The sequence below is a fragment of the Apostichopus japonicus genome, chromosome 20, assembly GCF_037975245.1.
Source record: "Apostichopus japonicus isolate 1M-3 chromosome 20, ASM3797524v1, whole genome shotgun sequence".
In the NCBI taxonomy this organism is placed as follows: Eukaryota; Metazoa; Echinodermata; class Holothuroidea; order Aspidochirotida; family Stichopodidae; genus Apostichopus; species Apostichopus japonicus.
The window spans coordinates 29,942,457-29,964,649 of NC_092580.1; the positions used below are offsets into that span (position 1 = coordinate 29,942,457).

The 22,193-nt window shown below is 38.3% G+C and overlaps 1 protein-coding gene across 1 annotated transcript in view; it reads right to left on the reverse strand.

The window, feature by feature from the left end:
- Window positions 1-6,148: 6,148 nt before the first annotated feature.
- LOC139961503 (ataxin-10-like) overlaps window positions 6,149-22,193 on the reverse strand; it is a 43,338-nt gene continuing 27,293 nt past the window's right edge. The window contains exons 8-9 of the mRNA XM_071960705.1: window positions 9,323-9,386; window positions 6,149-7,977 (exon numbers count right to left, since the gene is read on the reverse strand). Coding sequence (XP_071816806.1) covers window positions 7,793-7,977; window positions 9,323-9,386 — 249 coding nt within the window. The 3' untranslated portion in view covers window positions 6,149-7,792. The remainder of the gene's footprint in view (window positions 7,978-9,322; window positions 9,387-22,193) is intronic.

Here is a 22,193-nt window from a genome sequence, read left to right on the forward strand (position 1 = left end):
GGGGGGGGGGTAAAAAGCAGCAGTCGGAATTTTCTGGCTTCCAAACCGATTTTCAGCCACTAATCCCCCCCCCCCCATCATCAGGCCTTAGCTACGTCCCTGGGTACATGGTGGTTACATAGTACGCTCCGACCAAAATTTACCCAATAACCAGATGCAGATCCACCTAGCAACCGAGGTAACTTGCTTGAGGACTCCAACGAACAACCACTGATTTATTTTCATGCTTTCATCACTTTAGCCACCACTCACATGGGACCTATTCTAAGTCTGACGGTCCTGAAAACATAATAAAAGTGGTTTGTCTTGCTATCCTTGTTTTCAAATTTCATATAAATGTATTCTCGTAGACCTAGCAACCTGGTTAACATGCTGGCGTTTGATGACTTTTGGCCAAATTTGCGCTAAGCTCGCTATACGAACTTGGATATGGGCTGTGCCTTATAGTTAGTTATTTAAATTATTAATAATGGCGTATGAGAAAATGCACCATTTTGTGGTATGACTCCCAGGACGGAAAGTCGAGAAACTCACATGCAGTCGCGGCGGATAGCTTCCTTCGCCTATATGTCCGGGGAAATTTTGGGACATCGTTCCTATAGACCAGGGGTGGGCCACATGCGGCCCGCCAGTGATTTTTTTGCGGCCCGTGAGATGTCTCAAGAAAAAGAAAAAAATCAATCTATTTTGCATCATCACCAAAAACGAGCTAGCTGCTTAGAATTAATCTGCACTAATGATGCTGTCAGGTTGGTCTATTATCACCATTAATTATCAACTGTACTGTATTGACATTATGGTTTTGTGAATACAGATTAAGTACACACACCTATTGCTTGAACGTCCTCGGAATCAAAGGTTTGAAATCAACAGCAGGTCGTTGGTTAGGTGCGGCCCTGTCAATCTTTCACTCCTAAAATCTGGCCCATTCATTCAAAAGGTTGCCCACCCCTGTAATAGGCCTATAACTGAGGCCCTGGGGTCAGTGGCGTCGTGCCCATTGGGGCCCGGGGGGCACAGCCCCCCCCCCACAAAAAAAAATTGGTCAAAGGTGTCATAAAATTTTGTCATAATTTAAAAAAAAAGGGTTTTCGAAATCGAAAAGTAGATTAAATATTCAATTGCTCTTTGATGGTCGTTGCGGATATTCCACACACCTCAAAGACGACATATCGGGATTAGTAATGCCATTACCTTTGAATATGCTTATCCTAAGCTCGCGTTTGATACAGTCTCAATTAACCTGGAAAATAATCACTTCGTTATCGCGCGTTTTACCTTAGTTTTCGTTACTTTCGCTTTTTCTGCCCTTTTTTCAAACGGCATAGCTTTCTATTCACCCAGTCACCACATCTCACGGGCATGGGCGGTGATCATGGATCAGCCAACACAAAAATGTTTCGATATCTTAAATTTTGGGCGCTTCTGGGAGACGTGGAATTGGTTAACTGAGGAATAAATGGCGATCACTTCCTTCGAGAATATTTCCCAAAATAAAAAATTGCCGGATACTTTTATCAATTTTAGGGGTGTTGCTTACTGCCATAATGCACGGGAAGTGCCGTTTCCTGCAATCTGAGGGGTCTGCCAGAAGAAAAATTTTCTTGTACGCTGCGCGCCAACCGATGGTGGCGCTCCGCTTAGATAGTACTTACGACCGGAATACTCGAATCGATTACGTCCCCCCCACGTTTCAAATCGGATTGACGCCCCTGCCATCATGTACCCGTACGGTCCGTTAAAATTGCGCAGTATTTCGCGGGATGCTAATGTAAACAACGACATGTCTCATGTAGATGTATAAAAAGCATGGAGGTCCAATTATGTCAAAACTCTCTTTTACATTAGTAATGGCGAATTAGGGGCTGCACCCCCGCCGCGCAGTGGCGGAGCGTCCATACGGTCGGGGGGGTGGATGCCCCCCCTGACGGACTCAAATGGACTGCTGACGCCTTTTTCAGCTCTTTACCACTTTTTACTTATTCTAGATTATTAACTTTTTTATTGCGCTCTCATCTACTTATTGACATTTGTCACATTTTGTTGGTGTAATTTGGCGATGACACCTTATTCTTATAAATTGTCTGTACGCTACGCGCCAACCAGTGGTGGCGCTCCGCTTAGATAGTGTCGAAAGCGCTCCTACAGACCATTCTCGCCACTCCTGACCAATACCCCCTAGCTCCGCCACTGCCGCCGCGCCTCCTACGCCTATGTGTGTAGTGTTCGGTTGAAGGAAATATCTGCTATTTTTCATTTCCTTCAACCAAGTTTTATAATAGCCGTTATAAGAGGTTTTAATGTTTGTACACCAATAAATTAACTGTGTCTGAATTTTCGAAAATTTCTGACCAACATTCTGCATCACACTTCCCTCTACTCGTGCAATTTTGACCGGTCTGTTAGGGGTTGAAGGAAGTTTTTCTATATTGGTTGTCCATAGATGAAATTTTGTACAACATTATGGGTATGTTTTCAAGTGAGTTTATTCACGAGAAATGTGAATTTTCAAATTCTGAACAAATATGGGGCTTAAAACCTTGAAAAGTGGGGCTGACGGGTATTGTGGGCCGCGACGTAGAATCACCTACAAAAGCAAAGACCCACAGGAGATGCCATCAGTTCGAACATGATGTGTGCCGGGTTGACAAACTTCAAAAAGGTTATGGATGGAAAAAAAAACTATTAGGAAATACCTGGTTCTCAGGCAAAAAGTGTACATCTGGTTGGTCATTTCAAGCCCGAGAAGTGCCGTTTCCGGTGATCTGGGGGGGGTTTCAAAACAAGAAATTTTCTTGTACGCTGCGCGCCAACCGATGGTGGCGCTCCGCTTAGATAGTAATTCGCGCCCCCCGGGTTTGAAAATCCTGGATACGCGCCTGTGTAGCCTACATATGCTAATCACCCGCTTAAATCAAGCTCACCATTTGCGCTGTAGGGTTTTATATTCCCAAAGTTTGAATACTGGAAATGACTGATAATTGAGAAGAATCCAGTCAGAGGTGGATCGGGGGAAGGGGGTTTGAGACTGGCTGTGTGGAAGTATTTACATGTAAAAGCGTGCAGTCTGATGTATATTCAGACTACAAGTTTGTGCTAGAGCGCATTTGAACATTGCCTTGTGCTCTGGATACCTGCGCTATACAAGAAACAGTTATTATTATTATTAGAAACTAATTTAATTTATCTTGTGGAGATGAAAAGGGAGGCGGGGGGGGGGGGGACGAATGTGTACACCCCTGGATCCGCGCCTGGGACGAGACAGCTAATGAATATGTAATGCAAAAAAATAAGGTTTTAAAAACAAGATGTATGAGAATTAAAAGCTAAACTGTTGTAGTAAACATGAATTGATTATGAACTGATTATGAACTGATTCTCTAACCAGGTTAATAGTTGCAACGTGATGACATCCCTTTCACAGATGAAGGCATTTTAAGGGTGTCATGAAATAAAAAAAATCCCCTAGGCTATATGCTTAGAGGCTAGTTAAAGAACCTAGTTTCCTAATGACCTTACATATTTAAAGCTAGTCCCGGTATTCGCAATATTTTCTTTTAATTGTAACAACTTTGAAAAAAAAAACCTCATTAAACTAGAAGCCAACTGCAGATGAAGCAGGCATCCATTAAGTTCTAGGTAAGGTTGCAGTTTTTATTGCATTTCTCGAACTTCAGTCCTACATTCTTCCTTGTAATGGACGAGCTCAAAGATTTGCGTAAGATCGCAGCCCACTAAAAATGTCAATCCATCTACTTCAACAATTGAGATAAACCAGAAATCGAGTCATGAAGAAAAGATACCGGAGACTGCAATATTACCTACCAACTCTTTCTGAGGGATGGTATTTAAATCAACTTAACAATAACCCCTTAATTGTGGGCCTAATCTAATCATTCTGCAACCCAACATGTGGATGTGTGATACCAACCTCACACATTCCGACATGTCTCTTATTTAGCTCATTACAGCAACTGATCATTAATTCTCACCTTTCTTTGAAACAATAATTTTAAACTTGATGGCATTAAACATATTTGACGGACATGATCTAGGCAGTATTAGAGCAAAAATTAAGTGTCAGCGATATCACGGCCTTAGCTCTCCTCTCCACCCCCCCCCCCCCCATGCCACCGCCCCCAATTCCAGGCAGGAAATTGAAACAAGCGTCAATCATTCAATTGTTGGGCTTACTCATGACAAAGTTTGACCAAGAGATGACGGGATATACTTCTGATATTGTCAGTAGGACACCCCCTTCGTGACCACCCGCAGACACCCCTCCCCCTTTCCCCAACTTCCTGTCGAGACACGCGTGAATCATATTGAAATGGGAATTTTTGCAGACCAGTTAATAAATGACACCGATTTCTTAGTTTCCTGTCAACTTTTGGTTTTAGTTATCAAGAGTTAAAACCGAATCTTTCGTCGAATTTTACTTGCTTTGTAAACATTAACAGAGCATAAATTCTATAGTTTTGACAGTTGGATCACCCAGCAAATCTAACACCAGCAGGGCAATAAACATATCGCTTCAAATCTTGACAAAAATAATGTTGCGGTGACTGAGATTTACGACTCAAAAAGTTATTTCTTATTGAACAGATGTTATGCATATCATAAGCTGATATTTCAGCATCTCCTGAAAAGACTGGCATATCGTATTAAAGTCAATGGAAGTCAATCACAACCCTGAAGGATCCCCCCCCCCCTTTTTTTCTACCTTCTGCTAAGTCCGGAAAGAAACTATCAGAGAGATATTAAGGTATCCAACAATGAAACACAAATATGCCACACTGTAAGTTAAAGCTCCGCCCCCCCCCACCCATCGCATGGATTTGAATGTAACCTATTTTGACTGGCTACTAAACCATCGATTCTGCCAGGCAGTCGATTCGTAGTTAGTGGTCTGTGATGTCATCATGCCATTTTGTTCTTCATAAACTTTACTTTCCTATTTATAATCTTCTTGTTGATTCAGCCCTGAAAATGTGATAGATTTGGAATGTTTACTATAGCTGTCAATGTTCTCTGTTTTAATTGTTATTGTTCTTTGTAGATATATTATTTTCCTCTGTGGATAAGTGAATAATATCATATAAGAGAAACAAAAGGCTTTCATGAGCTCAATTGCTATGGTGACATCATGCACTCCACTGTTGCCCGATGAATTCACAAAACATCACCGATCCCATATCTTCACCATACAGGATGCCATGAGGGTGGGGTGGGGGTGGTGTGGTGGGGGTTAAACTTAGTGATGCATGTTTGTTCATAAGGCCTCTGCAAATTTCAGTCACTGAAAAAGCCCTTTAAATCAGCATTCAGTGTTTACTGTAGGTTTTCTCATCAATTAAAGTTTTGACGATAATCTTTAACAGGATTACGTACTAAAATCTCATCGCAATGCTGCTCCTAGGCTACCAAATTTTAATTTCAAATAATGAAGAAATTTTATAAAATTTGAAAAATGTTTGATTTGTTTTCGCATCTTATTAATATGGTATGACACTGTGTCCATATATCCATATTATTGGGAACCTAAATACTCATTATATTCTTGTTTCTCAACATTGATGAGGCCAAAAAATCTACAAGATTTCTTTAGTTTGTTCAACTGAAATCTCATTTGAAAAAATATTACACTGTTGTAGTTTTGTTTTCCAAACTGGCAAAAACACCTAACACAACAATACGGTTCAAGTTTCAAATACCGAAATGGAATGTGTGTTTCATGCAGTTTATATATGACCATTACACATAATAAAGAGCTTTTAATACAATATTTAAGAATTTAAAAATATAAAGATGAAAACTTGATGGAATACCATTGTTTCGACTTGAGACTTGTTGTGGATTTGCTTGATTTGCAGGCTGCCAGAAAATACAGGCAGTGTTGTTTTAAATGCACTTATTACAGCGACGCTAGTATACTTTCGGTTGTGTGTTTGGATTAAACATTACGGATACACGAATGAAGCCTCCAACCATGTTACCTTCAGGTGATTGCTGCTGGAAGGGATCTAAAAAATATCTAGTGAACGAACTCCTGAGACTTTACAGGATGGCTGACTTGAAGTACAAACTTTTTGAAGTACAAACTACTTTTAATACGTTGCGGATTGTTAATGAAAACGAAACACTGCTGTCAGTTTTACGTATTGTACATTTATTCCCCTTTCAAATCTTTGAGAAATGATCTGTTAAAATATCTCAGGCTCATCAATTAAAGTGGCTGGGCTACTTAGTCCAAGACAATGGAATAAGATAAATATTTCGGCCAGCATTTTAGCGATCAGAACTGATGAAAAACAATGAAATACATTAATGTCAAGGCTTCAGTGAGGAGCAGAGGTCATGACCAATTTAGCATGCCAGGAATTTGCCATATAATAAAGCTGATTATCTTGAAAAACCAGAAATCTGTCTATCCTAGTATTTGTCTGTTTGTCAATTTTCTCAGTATTGAGAATTTCATCAAAATGATCCATTTTGTAGAATTTTTTTTACACTTTAAGGAAAAAGCAAAGACTTATTCAGTTCAAATACAATGGATGACATCATTGATTCTGCTGTTGCCAGAAGCATAAATTAAAAAATATATTACAAGATTAAAAAAATTAAAAACACACAGCTCCTCTTTGCAGTAAAATATTTCTGAGGATCTGGTGTTAGGCCTAAAGATGCAGGAAATTTTCAGGGTTTTTGCTGAGGAATCATCTTCGACCATCAGAAGATCCATTTAGAAGGTCTGCAGCTCCTGTTAGAGTCCATTTTTTCACAGCAGAACCACCACTCCAAACCTGATGACAATTGACTGTCTGCAAATCAGCAAATCATAACTGTTGTGTGATTTGGTGCAGCGGTAACTGAAACCTGCAAAATTTGGCTACAAGAGAAATGTAGGTCAGATTTTCTTTCATTTTGACACGAAAATGGAACCTTTTCAGACTAGCATCAAATTCTTGTCATTACTCTGAACTTTTACCAAAGAATTGATCGATTGATCGATTTATCCTGTTCTCTCTTTTCACCTCTCCATGATGATAATAGTACCTCTTACGAAAAGGTTCATCAATAAAAATCAATGATTAGAAATCGTCGGCCGAGTTTACGTGCAACGGCATGGGTAATCCCACCCAAGAACAAATGAAGATTATGTAAAAAAAAACAACATAAAAACAATTCTTTCGATCATTTGACCCAGAGTTACATAGACAAGTGTCTCGAAAGTGGGGACCAAAACTGAAGCAGAAACAAAAAATAATATTCATATTATGATATTTACTCTTTAATAAGTTGATGAGACATATTATCAAATAGTTGTCAAATGGGTTCCCGGTAGATATCAAAAGATTTTTATCGCTTCAAACTAAAGGAGAAATGACAATATATTAAATTGGATTATTATGTTTACAAGCATCACATTAGGGTTTCTATATATTCAATTTGACTGAACAATTTTCCCACCATGATTTTTCACTGCTAGTTTTAATGATCACACGTTTCCCATGATGCCTCTCTATTTGACCTGCAGTCATCCTACAAACCAGTTGATAATTCGCCTTGTTACCTCGTGACTGATAAAACAGTGACACCCAAAGTTTTGGTTCAACATAGGGCTACGCCTAGATACATGGAGCTGTGAAAATGTTGCATCAGCTATTTATCCTCGGCTGTTTACGATTGGGCGAAAGTCTCTGCCAAGATTCACAGGACCACTGTTGTGACACTAATGAATAAAAGTTAACGATACTAAATGTAAAGTTTCATAACAACACCAATCCGGCTGTCACCGTTTCTTTACATTCTGCAGATAAATGGAACCGTCACCTCTCGCTACCGCCTCGTAGCCGAAGGTCTCGAGTGTCTCGTTACTAGCCACGCCCTGCTGCCTCAATGCCGCTATCACGTCCTGATTCTCCTGGTTGTTTTCGCATATATTTCTGATGGCGAGTACCGCCCATTGGTTAATGACTGAGAAACTCATGTTAAGAAGTCAAACTTGTTCAGGGGAAAGGTTTTATTTGAAAATTGCTGTCGACATGGTCAACAAGGATGTTGTAGGTATATACATATTTATATATGTATGTATATATACACATATATATATAACGAAAAGTCCATATGGCACTCACCATGGAGTAAATATGTGGCACTATCCATATGGGATACAACAGTGTTGATTGGCTCTATAGTATGGGATATGTCCGCATAGAGCGGATATGTGCATCATAAAAGGAAACATATTCCTAATAATTCAATTCCAAACGATGAACAGATGTATGCAGAAGTGCTATACCTTCCAACTAAAGATCTAGAATACATCATAAGTAATGAAGTTATGTTTAAGATTGAAGAATTAACCTCAGTTGAAGTGTTAAGAGTTGCTCAAAAGGTTGAACGCAACTGATGATGTTTTCGTTCTAAATATTAGGAATGAACTCACCATAGATATGTGCCAATTAACCAATTTAAAAAACAAAACAAAACAAAGCAAAAAAGCATGATAGGTTATGGTGGAAGGGTATGGTTAACATCTTCAGATCAAAACCATACCCTCATGGGCAATTTGTATTGCGGAGATAGAAAACTTATAAACTTTGGTTGAATGCTTTATGAATGCTTCATGGCAGCAACAGAGTTGAATGTATCATCATTGCATTTATTGAGCTGGAAAGATTAAAAATAACTAGAAACTGCATTTGCCTGCAGATACGCAGTATTGTAGTGCTTGTGGATTGCTTGCAGTATTGGGATGAGCTTTTCGGTTGATCATAGTGTTATTTTTTGAGGCGGACAACACACCAGGGAGTACAGTCATGTAGGTACCTACAAAGTGAGGGCAATGGTGAGCGCCATGACAGGCTCAGAAGAAGTTGGCTACACAGCTAGCCTCTGCGCAAACTACAAATGTACAGAGACTATATGAAACTTTAAGTATCAAAGTCCAGTCGCATAGGTATCGCTCACTTGGCCAGTAACGCCAATATTGTAGCGCGCACTACAATAATGATACTATAAAATAGGGAAATGAAGTTTATAAATCTATATCTGCCACTAAGACCACCTACTATATGATCCGTTTCCTTCCAAGCAACGGTCTTCAACTAACGGTGTTTTCTCTTCCATATACCTGTCGGTGTCTGCAATTGGAATATATCCCTTTTATTAGACAAAAGTAAAGACATCTGCTTGAAAGAGCAGGTCAGAGGAATTGACAAAATTCACATCTTTCATTCCAAAATGTTCTAGGATAACAGCAACTTTTTACACATGTCGTTGTCCTAGCAAATTGAAATATCGATATAATCAAGGATACACGGGTTTTGATCGTCGATATTGCATTGCTCCAAAATGACCTGGATTCCTTTCAAATCTCGAACCTGCCAGAGAGAGACAGAGAGAATGAACCCATTATTCCAACAACAGAAAACAGACACATCAAAGCAAAGGACTGATTGATAACGACAGGGTTAACGTTTAATGTTATCACATTCTTCTGATGGTGCATCTGCTATTCTTGGCAAACGTTGCATTTTATCAGAAAATTATGTTTGAACGAGACAAGATATGGATCGCTGGAAAGGGACTTGTACCAAAGACTGATTTAGTACCAAAAATACAAAGAAAACTGTTATTTTTTGCTTGATACAAAGACTATAACAAAATTTTGTTTTAACAGTTGGCAAGAAAGTAGGCCATCCAAGAAGGTCGCGATGAAGTCGATACGAATTAGAGTCAAGCTAAAAAAAGAAGTAGAGTACACGGCAATCATCTGTTGCATTCTACTCCAGGTGACGACTCTATTGTGGAAAAAACAACAGACTCAGGAGGAAGGAACCTTGACCTATCAGAGGAAGGTCACTGAAAACACTGGCAGATCCAGGGTTCATCGAAACAGGGTTGTGGGCAGGGGGGGGGGGGTGGTTGGGGAGGGTTGGGCGAGGGAGTGGGAGGCAAGTATCATTGGATATTTATTACTACCAGTATTACGTTTCCATAACAGCAAAAAATATTAATGATGTCTGGTGAAGAAAAAAAAACCACATTGTTTCAAGTGAGAAATAATTCTCTCGTTAATTTCAAAAACTGATTAAATCCAGTTGCGAAAAGAAGAAAAATATTGGTTTGAAAAATCGAATAAAAAGATGCAGAAACTGTTTACATGAGATCTTGCGAGTGAAGGCCAAAAGATAAGCGGCTAAATTTGACTTTGCGAATGATACCTAAAGTTCCTGTTCCATTGTTTCAAGTGAGAAATAATTCTCTCGTTAATTTCAAAAACTGATTAAATCCAGTTGCGAAAAGAGAGGGAAAAAATGGTTTGAAAGTCGAATAAAAGATGCAGAAACTGTTTTACATGGGATCTTGCGAGTGAAGGCCAAAAGATCGGCGGCCTAATTGGAATTTGCGAATGATACCTAAAGAATCTATTAAAATCCTTTTTTGTTCTACGAATAGCCATGATAACAACTTTTTCTTTGCAGGTTCTCCCCTTTCATGTTACTCTGAGAAATTACTTGAGGAGTACAAATGACCTTTAAGCCAGCGTATACTCTCAACAAAACAAAACAGAGAGAAAAAGAAGAAAAGCAGATGAAGAAAGAGAAAAAAAAGTGGGACAAAGTGAAGATAATAACAAAGGACTTTAACCTCACGAATAATTCCCGGCAATCATGTCAGAACTCCTTGAGGGTAAATAGGAGAGTGTTTTGCCGGAACCTAAACAAACACATTAATTGTAAGTGACACCCATAATTTACCCCTCAGTTCCCCCCCATCTCAATAAGGTGAATGCCTAACACCTACCATTTCGACACAGTAATGATCGACATGGTCTGACACTCATTTCCAAGACCCACGGAAGAGCCCGGAGCTTCCGACCGGATTGCAATTACTACCCCAATGAACAATGCCTAACCCCCTGCTGGTACAGGGTCACACTTCTATCTGTGATAAGCCAATGACAATATCAATTGTGCAGGTACCAATAGGGAAAAACTCAAATAGGACCCAAACTGATACATCAGGGATACCTCGGGGGGGACAAGTTTGGAAGCCAAAGAAAATGGGGCAAAATTTGAAACAACTGTTACTCTAAATTATACCTTAGAGGATCAAAGGGTTGGCTTGATGGTGATAGAATGAAAAAAAAAAAACATTAAGAAAAGAAAAAGAAGAATAAAAAAACAAAGCTGGTACTAGAATAGAGGGAGCTGGGTTGTGCATAGAGGAGTACCTTTGTGATCATTTATAGCTAGAAGGTATTAAAGGAGGTGTTAGATGGGTCATCACCACCTTCAGACTCTCATACATTAACCTGTATGATAGGAACAGCTGCTGAAGATGTGGAAGTGAAATCTCCAGCCATGCCAAGTACTGTACACTGATATTAAGGGCTAAAGAGCACATTGTTTGATTACCCCGGTGGGTAGACCACTATCACTAAGCCAAGATACACTTTTACCTACAGTATACCTTTATAGCAGATATACCTTACCTCTATGCCAATTAAACCTCTGGTGTAAAGGTGGTTTTTTTTTATATTTTTACCTAATGATAAGGTAAATTTTTAGGCCAGATGATAACATGCTTGTGGACCGGCAGAAGTATGTTTGGGAAGTTAAACCAAAAATACCCGAGTGGAAAACTGAGAAATCTATGGAACACTTGTTAAGGTTACAGGAGCGTTTAGCAATGAAAACAGCTAACAGAGCCTTTAATGAAATATAACCCTCCACAATCACAAAGGGGAGAAAATTCACTTCACTACATTTCCTTGAGACGACTGACTTTGTTGAAGATTTCAGAATGCAGAAACCCACTTCAATGAAATCTCAGTACAACGGTACATATGTTGCAGGGCTAGACAGAGAGCATACTAATTTTCTTGACTGAAATGATCCCAAACCAATAAACAAGAACTTCTAATGTCAAGAAAAATATTCTTTTTTTTCTTCCTTTCTTTTTGTTCTCTGGAGCCTTACGGTTTAGGATGAGATACTTTCCTTTTTCAATAGTTTCACAGCCGGCGATCAAAGATGGGAATGACGGGCGGGGGGCAGAGCGTTCGGAGAGAGGATCCCGCACACAGTATCCTTCATATCCATTACATCATTACTTTTAAATGGGTTCAATAAAAGATGATTACATTCATGGGTAAGATCTTGACTTCTCAGTGATCACATTGTACGGGATGTTTAAACAACCCGTAGGGGGTGATGATATTTCGTGATGCCAGGAGTAGCCTGTCAAACCCGATCAAAATCTTTAAACAAAATTAATTTCATCAAATTTAATGTCATCAAATGTGATTTATAGAATTGTGGCAAACTGTAATCGGAACAGTTGGAGAAAAAAGAACGGTTTAAATACGATAGGAGATAACAGCCAAACATATACAAAAGTGGCCAAAAAGAATTTTTAATGGGTACACAGTCCACAAGTTTAAGTGATTCAGAGAATGCCAGATTTTTGTCTCAAATTAACAACTAGAGCACCAATGGTGCAGAAGCTCATACCTTTTCGAGCTTAAAAATGTAGGGCCCACAAAACTTTATGGCCCACCAAATTTCAGGCCATTTTTCAGATTCCACCAATTTTGGGCCCATGAGGGATAACCCCCCCCCTCCGTTAGCAGAACCCTGGCCACACCACTGGCTATAATTCCTATTTTCCCCCTTTAAATCCTATTTTACCCACTCTCTCAAACAATACCACTGACCTACCCTATTAAACTTTCTCCCCTCTACCAGAGCAGACCTGAAGCACTCCTTGCCAAAATTTTGGCTGGCTGCCTACATACCTCAGGCTCAAAGACTTCTAAGAATCGACAAGTGCTGATTGGCTATAGGGCTCTCATGCTTACAGTTCAACAGCTAATAACAACTCCCAGTCCTGCTTTAATGCCACTAACAGCCTCTGCAGAGCTTAACCACAAATGTAAACAAAAACTGCAGAGACTGGGAGACAAATTAAAGGAGCTTTGGCAAAAGGTGAAGGCTCAGATTTTTTTAAACAATGGGGATTAATTGTAATTAACTTTTGACCAAAAATTATTAGGCATCACCTTATTCATACACAATCCAACAATCATCAGTTCAACTTTGAATATGATCCATCAAAATCTTGAGGAGATTGAGATATTTGAAAATATTACAAAGAATGACCCCCGATGACCCCCTAAATGACATTTGACCTCAATTTTCCGAACACCCCTCGTAACTCTCATCCCGAGGAACATTGTGACCAAGTTTCATTATAACTGGCCATAGACTGTACGAACAGGAGCATTTGAAAATATAGGGCCGCGGCCCGGGCCACAAAAGACCCCTAGTTGATCTTTGATCTCAAATTCATGAACACCCTGAAGGTAAAACTTCCATAGTAATATCGTGACAAACCCTCAACATTGTACCATGGAATCTGTAGGAGAAGAAGCATTTTGCGTATTTCCACAAAATGGCCAATTACGGCCCACAGGTGACCTTTGACCCCAAATTTTGGACCATCTCTGATGGCCCTATACCCAACGGTCCTTGTGTCCAAGTTTCATGAAATTCCATCAAACACTGTGCAAGTGGGAGCGGTTTTACCAATTGTTGACGGATAGAGTGATAGACGCTGCACTGTAACAATAGCTCACACCAGCATGCTGGTATGAGCTAAAAACAACAATCAAAATGTACAAACAGAAAAAAATACAAATGTCTTTGAAAATGACTGAGTTTGAAACATGCAAATTATGGTTCCTTGTTTTTCCCCCTCCACATTTGTATATTCATGATCAAGTTAGGAACCTTATGGTGCAGTCAAAAGTTCAAGACCTTTCTGTTAATATAGTAACCATTGTTCAATGTAATCATACATAATTCAGTTAATATTTTAACAATTTGCATCAAAAGACAAATTGAAATCTAATAAGTGAGGAATTTCATAATATTCTGCAAAATGACAAAAACCATTACAGTAGTCATGAAATATCAAGAGTTCAACATTTTGCAACAAACTCATGAATTATACGGTCACAAAAGAAAAGTCATCGTTTTAATGATTCGCAGCAAAAACAATAGATTGAGATCGATCACTTAATTTTGTCAAATCAACATATTATTACGTTATCATAAAATGTCATCATTGCAACATTTTTCATCAAAATACAAAACTCACATTAACTTATTTCATTAGAATGACACAATAAAAATAAAGGGATAGTTATAAGAATTATGTAAACATCAATAGAACAATAAGTTATATTTTTGTATATTTATCCAGTTTTGTTATTCCTAAGAAATTTCAGTATAAACACAACTAATCAAATTTTTGTTAACCTATTCGCAAATTCAAAATGTTAATGAAAAATTTGACGTTGATACATAATGGTAAATGTAACTTGTCACAAGTAAGTATGACATATCTGTTGACAGAATTTTGTTTGTCTTTGCGGTCGTATTTATTAATTGTTAGGCTGTGACAGACTTGTAGTATGAGGAGGAATTACAGATACGAGCACTTAATGTTGCACTTCTATGTATACTAGAATTCCACAATGTGTCAAGTACGAGTGAAAATTCATGCCAGCGAGGACAAGTTAGTACAGGCAAACAAAACATGGAAAAGAAAATGGGCTGAGGGGAAAGGGTAAGGGAAAGTAAAGGGGAAGCAGAAAGGGGAAGCAGAAAAGGGAAGCAGAAACGAAAAGAAAAGAAAAGAAAAGAAAGGAAGTGAAGAGAAAATAAGAGAAAATCAAATCAAATCAATTCAAAACTAAGAAAAGAAAAGAAAAGAAAAGAAAAGAAAAGAAAAGAAAAGAAAAGAAAAGAAAAGAAAAGAAAAGAAAAGAAAAGAAAAGAAAAGAAAAGAAAAGAAAAGAAAAGAAAAGAAAAGAAAAGAAAAGAAAAGAAAAGAAAAGAAAAGAAAAGAAAAGAAAAGAAAAGAAAAGAAAAGAAAAGAAAAGAAAAGAAAAGAAAAGAAAAGAAAAGAAAAGAAAAGAAAAGAAAAGAAAAGAAAAGAAAAGAAAAGAAAAGAAAAGAAAAGAAAAGAAAAGAAAAGAAAAGAAAAGAAAAGAAAAGAAAAGAAAAGAAAAGAAAAGAAAAGAAAAGAAAAGAAAAGCAATTGGATTGTGGGTATCATGGCATCATCTCTGAAAAAGAAAGATTCACAATTTGCTTGGAATGAATCACGGTGATGATGTCAATGAGGATAACTAAATATTGAAAGTGACAAGCTATCTACCAGGAAACCCAGAAATGACCAAAGGGAAGGGTGGGTGGTCCATGACTGTCTTGTTGGAATACCCTACATGGTATAGCCTCCAGGCATGCAAAATCAAGGAAGGACAAAATGTTGTTCATGATTTTTTGAACTTCAAGGAGTTCTCATTGATAACAGATTCCATCTTGTTTGCTAAAATCAGTAAACAATGACTAAATATAGCTATAAATGATTGACATATGTTATCATCTTGTTGGTAGAAAGACAATTGTATATATGGAGGGGGAGGTGCTAACAGTCAGAGAATATTTATTGTCATAGCTAACCACAGCTGTAACCAAAAATATGTCAATGTTTAAACTATTTTTTCGAAATGTTTTAAGTGAACCCACTTAAAGCAAAATTGTGGTTTTATTTTATCCATAAGATTCAAAATTTGTGTTAAATTGTTGAATTGGAAGCCACCCGAAGTGTAAGTTGTAATCCATAAAGCCCTTGCGGGTTTTTCCACATTTGTCGTTGCTTTCGGAAGGTGGAGTGGAAGGGGAAGGAGAGTAAAGGGGGCAGTAACAAAGTTATAAAATGGACAGAGAAGAATGATACCAAATTCATTAGAAAGTTTGTTGACTTGAATCTACCTGATTTAAGAAACAAACCCATCAACATTCAAAGTAATTAGCAATTTCCTCTGGTTTGTAATAAATTTTAATTTCCTTTTCACTTCCAAACCTGACATATCCTGCTCAACATCCAAGACTGTTTGGAAGACCGTCAAACATTTTCTATTTTTAACCGTGAACTTTTTGCTCAGAAGGATGGTAAGACGAGCCCTTTCTATCTCCCCCGGGTTAATTCCTCCGGGGTGAAACCGAAGGATGACTACGATTATCCACAGGGCATTTAACGATCTAGTAACATCACCTGAAGTTATCGTCGCCGATTTTACACAAAAATGTGACAACTGGCAACAAAATTGGCAGAGGAGTGACTAAGATGATGTAAATTATACCGAACAGTTAAATTAATTTCAACCCGAAACATTTCCATTAAATTAGACAGTTTTTCGTCTCGCTGTCAGATCAAATTCCCAGTCTACGGTGTAAGAGCTTCTTTCACACCGCTGAGTCTGAAAGAAGATTATTCCAATGGTGCCACAAACCTATCGATTCAGAATTCGAACTTATTCAGAGCTTAAACTCTTTACCTTTTCTGCTGGATGACTGATTAAGAAAGTTGTAACTGTATCATCAATGGCTAACGTATGATTACATCATGATTAAAACTAATATATTAATCATATCTGCAAAATGATTTAGCAGATTCCTAAGGGTTTTTGTTTTACAAACATTAGTCTACCTGGATCAGTTCTCAGTGCATTTGTCTGAACACTAGTCTAGCACCCAAATGCAACATGTTGCTGTTAGACAAAATGCTCCTCAGTTTAACATAAGGAGTGTTAGCTCAGTGGTTAACGCCGGTGCCTTTCAATCATAAGGTCCCAAGTTCGAGTCACTCAAAGATTAATGTATGTCGTCCAGTTACAGAGTTGTTGACAATTGACAATTCATAATCATGGACATTAAAATATGAATCTAAGAGAGTGACTTCGGTGAGCTTGCGGCTTAGATAAGCCAATGATGGCTTCTTCGCGAGTTCCTGCTTGCAGGAGGATCTAAATACATAAAACCTCAGAATGTAGAGCTAAAAGTGTTAAAACAACTGTCGCATCACGTTACAACAGGTAAACCCAAGTTAGGGCATTTCTTGGGCAAATTGTTAACGATATTAATAGAAAACTCAACTTCCAAGAAGTTGTACACAAATCTTACTCAACATTGTCATCAAAGTACTGACTACAATATACTGAGAGGGCATGGTAACGTTACACCCTGTGCCAACAAGGTGAGACCTCTCTCACCTCGGAGACAAAGGTTACAAAAATATGGTTAAATATTAACTACATAACCAAATGCTTTTTGAGGATGGACTTTATAAGACCACAAATTATTTGGGAAGGTGAAAGTGAGTAAGCCATTCAAATAACTCCAAATCATAAAGGTCAAGGAAATAGAACGTTGTTCACGCGGTTGATTTTTTTTAACAAATAAAATTAGTAATTTCCTTGAAAATCAATTTTCATAACTTCCTGTTCTGGGTTTCAATATACACCTCTGATATCAGTTCCACTTGGCAATACAACACTTACTACCTTCCTGCCACATGCCTTATAAGAGAAAGTAAAAAGAGACGAAGGGTGAATTCTTTGGCAAAGTACGGTACCACTTGTTGACTCAGTGTCCAGGATGGCTTCAGACCAGTTTCAGGTGACCACATCACAAGGCGACTCTACTGCTACTTATATCAGACCAAGTTCCATCTCCTCGGACAGAAATATGTAAAAATATTTCAAATATCTCACAATTTTAGCCACTGGAAAATTGAAAAGAAGCAAGTGCTTAAAGCTACTGTACCATTACGCATAAAAAAAAATTGGTACTATTGTGTAGTAAAATAATCACACGATCAGGACAGGGGACTTTTTTCCACTTAAGTTTGGGCTGATCCTCTGAGATCAAGCAAATGAAAACTTCAAACATCCCTGTTTGTGAGCCAAAACATTAATGGGATGCATGGGCAGGCAAAATATGTTAATCTCAATACATAACGTTAAAAAAACGATATAAAAGAAGATCTTTTGTTTGGTCTCGAAAATGCACAGCATGCAAATAATGACTCCAGGTTTTTTTGTGGAACGCGTACATCGAACGGTTCTCCCTGCCGCGGGCGAGAATATTGACCTAGACACACACGAGCATAGTTACGTAATGGTGCTAGTCATGTCAAATATTTAGCCAGGTAAACAGCCAGTTATGAATGGAGTGGTTGACAGATCTGCCCGAGCATGCATCCGATAATTGCTTTCATCTCGACCAAACCAATAAAGAAGAACCGATGGCTTGTTTTGGTTTCGATTATGGGATAAATGTATATTGTCATGATTGTGCGATTATTTAATGTAATGATAATTGAAAACAAGTGTAGAGTTAGAGATTGGTTAGTTTGTGTTTAAAAATGGAATGCGTAAATGTGGGCTATACAAACTCTACTGGCTGAAATCACGTTCGTGCCGTAAGTTTCCTGCATTACAGCTACTGTACAACAAGCTATGGGAGAAGCACAACGATATTTGCTAAGTTCAATAGCTTACAGATGAAATGAACAGACACATTATTCTTGATATTATTTTTCTGGGACAAACAAATTTCCTGTCAGGGAATACAATGTCGGTAATGCAAAAGAATTGTTCTCCACAACTACACAGATTTTGAGATATTGAATGGATATCTGTGTAGTGTTTAAATGTTACATCCTTTGGGTAAGAGGCATGACAACAATTTTCAAAACCAACCAAAAATGCAATTTTCAAATCTTGATACTTTTAAACCCCCCCTCCCCCCCCCCCCAAAAAAAAAGAGAAGAAATTACTAGTTATTCTCCATTTTTGATGCTATCACTTCTATGACAGATGGGATTTGAAGTTAATAAAAACTTTTGTGACCAGTTTTGTTGAAGATTTCTGACAGACATTTTTTTCCTTTCTTTTTTTTTTGTGTGCAAAAGTCTGTTTCTCTTTAATATCATCTCATAAGTCAGATTATATTTGCTTCAGATTAAGGAAGGGACAGATGTATACATAAATAAAGCACAGTCAAACCTTTAAGAGGTTCAACAGGTGTGTTTATCCATACTGCTTATGGTAAGTGATCCACTTAACCTTTGACCCCACCCTCACTTGGAAAAAGGTTACCAGTGTCATATATCTTTCCCCCCCCCCCCCGGATCCATTTCATGTACGATTCTGCTATATAGCCAAAAAAGACAAAAAAATGAAAAAAATGATAAAACAGAGACATTTGAGTGAAAACAGAACCTCATTTTGCATTGAATTGGATCAAAACCTGCAAAGATACTTCACGGTATGTATGTGTGAAAAAGCCAAGCAGAATTGTAAAATCCTGAGAGCATAATCTGTTAAATTTTGATCACAACCACATTGGCAACAGAAACAATAAAATCAGTTCAAAATTTCAGTGGATTGCAAATGAAAAAAGTAAGACCCTTCATACATTAAATTTGTGGGACACAAACTTTATTTTCACCTTTCCAAATCAAAAGGTTTCAAGAAGGTATCAGTTCTAGTTTAAAACTACCATATGTCACACTTTTGTAACGACCAGTTTCATCAAGAAATTTAAAAAGTTACAAAATCCAAGCACAGGTTGAATGTGATAGATATTGTTGGTAACAAGCCTGCTGATAAGAATAGACACGTGTTTGCCAAATTTAAACTTTGACCTTTCCCAGCTTTCTTTACTAAAAGCTCAGTGAAAATGACACCGTTCTATGCAATTTCCATATCAATATTTACTACTTTTATTGAGTAATGTGTCGTTAAACATTTTGAGCTGAATAATTTCGCCAGATTTATTAAAGAGTCCATAGATTCTACAAACTTCATTCAAACTTTGCAAGCCCTGCCCAACAGATCATGCGCCAATCAAATCTATGTTTTGTTTACGACCATTAGGCCTTGGACTTTCAATTTCGTGGCTATCCTGTGTTAGGTCCCTTCTCTTGAATAGTATCTTTTCGTTCGGTCTTACCGACGTAGCTTGCAAAATAGTGTCATTTCCTCTCATTGCAATGAATAAACAGGTGTTTTCAGACGTTTCCTCTGTGGAATTGGGTAATAAATGTGGACGATACAAGTATGTATAGGTTACATTTGTGTAATGAACATGCTGATTTGGGCGGTCGCAGTGTTTTTACGGTAAATCATTCGCACCATAAGGGCAACAGAAAATAAACCTCTTTCTTTGATTGCGAAAGCTTTCCTTCAACTTAACACACCTGGTCAGAGTGAATTTAGATTAAGAAACAATGAATCTGCTTCTGAAGTTTGTTTTCCGAAATTCATCAGCAATCACATATTGAGACTTTAAAAGAGAAGGCACAAACTTGATACAAATACTACTACCAGGGTCTACAAATTGCCCTTAATTATATTCATCTCCAACATCACATGTTGTTACCTCACTAAGCACTAATCTCTATCATCCCTTGCTCCCGATGACCTTCTGAAAGTATTATGCACAATATTCTTTCATCTTGGCAGGGATGTGCTCAGGAATATTTGAGTGCCAGGCAGATTGTGCGGTAGTGTGATCCACACCCTGGGAGAGGGATCTCATGGGTGGGGTACCCCTTCCCACTGGACAAATTTGCACATGAAGTATGCTTAGGTGGTGCTATTTTTCCTATTATGTGCCATGTATTCTCCCAGATTTTTGGTTATGGTAAAATTTGTTAAATTATCATCAAAAAAGTGCCGGGCAGAAATGTTTAAAATACTGTTTGTGCTGGGCGGCATTCAAAACTGCTGGGCGCAGCCGCCCGGTGCCGCCCAGTGTGATCACATCCCTGTCTTGGTGATAATTACTCCCTAGGTTTCCATCTCCCATGCTTCCAGCAATAACCCCGCCCCCCCCCGCCTCACCAACCACCCCTATTAAACTAAACACCACATCCTAACCATGCCCCCCCAACCAGCCCAGCAAATAAACTGACACAATGTCTTAACCCTATTGCCTATATTTGCCTAAAGGGACATAACCAGTAAATCAATCCTATTCAGTGTGGTCTAGTTTGGGCAAAACTTTTGACAGAGGACAAAATCCGAGGCATTAAGTCGTTCCCTTTTTCTGCCTCTTCATCTTCCTTTTCTTTGTCTTAAACCACAAATTATTCAATATATAAAAATTCAAATGAGGGTTGACTTTCTTTTAACAAAGTTAATGAAGATTAATACTAACTATTTCTCTGTCCTGTGTTGTATCACTTGACCTTTTGAGTTGAATGCCTTAAAGGATAACTTTAGGCTGGGAATTATTTTGGATGTCACGGCTGTAAGACTGCTTAAAACCACCGCAATCAGTCCAGGTTATATTTCTATATTAACACCTTTATATTTTTTTTGAAATGACCCTTTAAGAAGCTGTGGTCAATCTACCACAATGACTATGATACAGTCCAACACACAGACCAGTAGGTCAGGTGCCTCAGATGCAACACAAAACTCAATGGGGGAAAACATAGGACTTCAATGGCCTCAAACGACATGCCTATAATGTGTTACAATTTGTTTCCGAGACAAATGTTGTCGAATGTTTGTCGAAGGTGTTTAGTTGTTTTATAAGTTAAAGGAACATATTTGGGAAAAATTTGTTAAATTATGGATTACCATAATTAACATATCAGGCTACAACTGAAGAGCCAAGGATTAGCCTTTAAGGGAACATTCCAGAGATTAAAGGGTGTGAAGACTCGCACACAAAGAAACGTCTCATGCCGGTAATCTGACCTAGTTTCGAATGAGGTGTAACAGAAGTGTTAGACACCACCATCGATCCCAGAAAATACACACACAGCTTGCTACTGTCGGTAATTAGACACTAGTGTACAGTCAATACAAACAGCTTCGGTCAATACCCACAACAAGGTGTACTGTACATAGCAGCGATGGACATCTCAGGTCTAGATAAAAGATAACAAGGTATCACGTTTCATTACTGTCTGCATTTTGTAGCGACAAGAAGAAAACTTCACTTGCAAGCAACGGAAAGTTAACTTTTTCAGAACGTGGGACGAGGTTTGGGGCGAGTCTTCAATGCCTTTAAGCGTATTTTCAAGCTTAATATCTTGAAACTAGAATAGCTAAAGAAACGTTTACCAGCAGTCAAACATTGTTCTGTCTTCTTGGGACTACATCAAGACCAAAGGGCTGCCTGACGTCATCCAAGTAAGGCAGAATAACCTGGCTAGGGTATACATTGTCTGTTACCTCAATGTAGGTCACTTCACCATGGTATTAACAACTGTTGCTGACATTTCACATTTCTTTCCATTCTCAAAAGAAG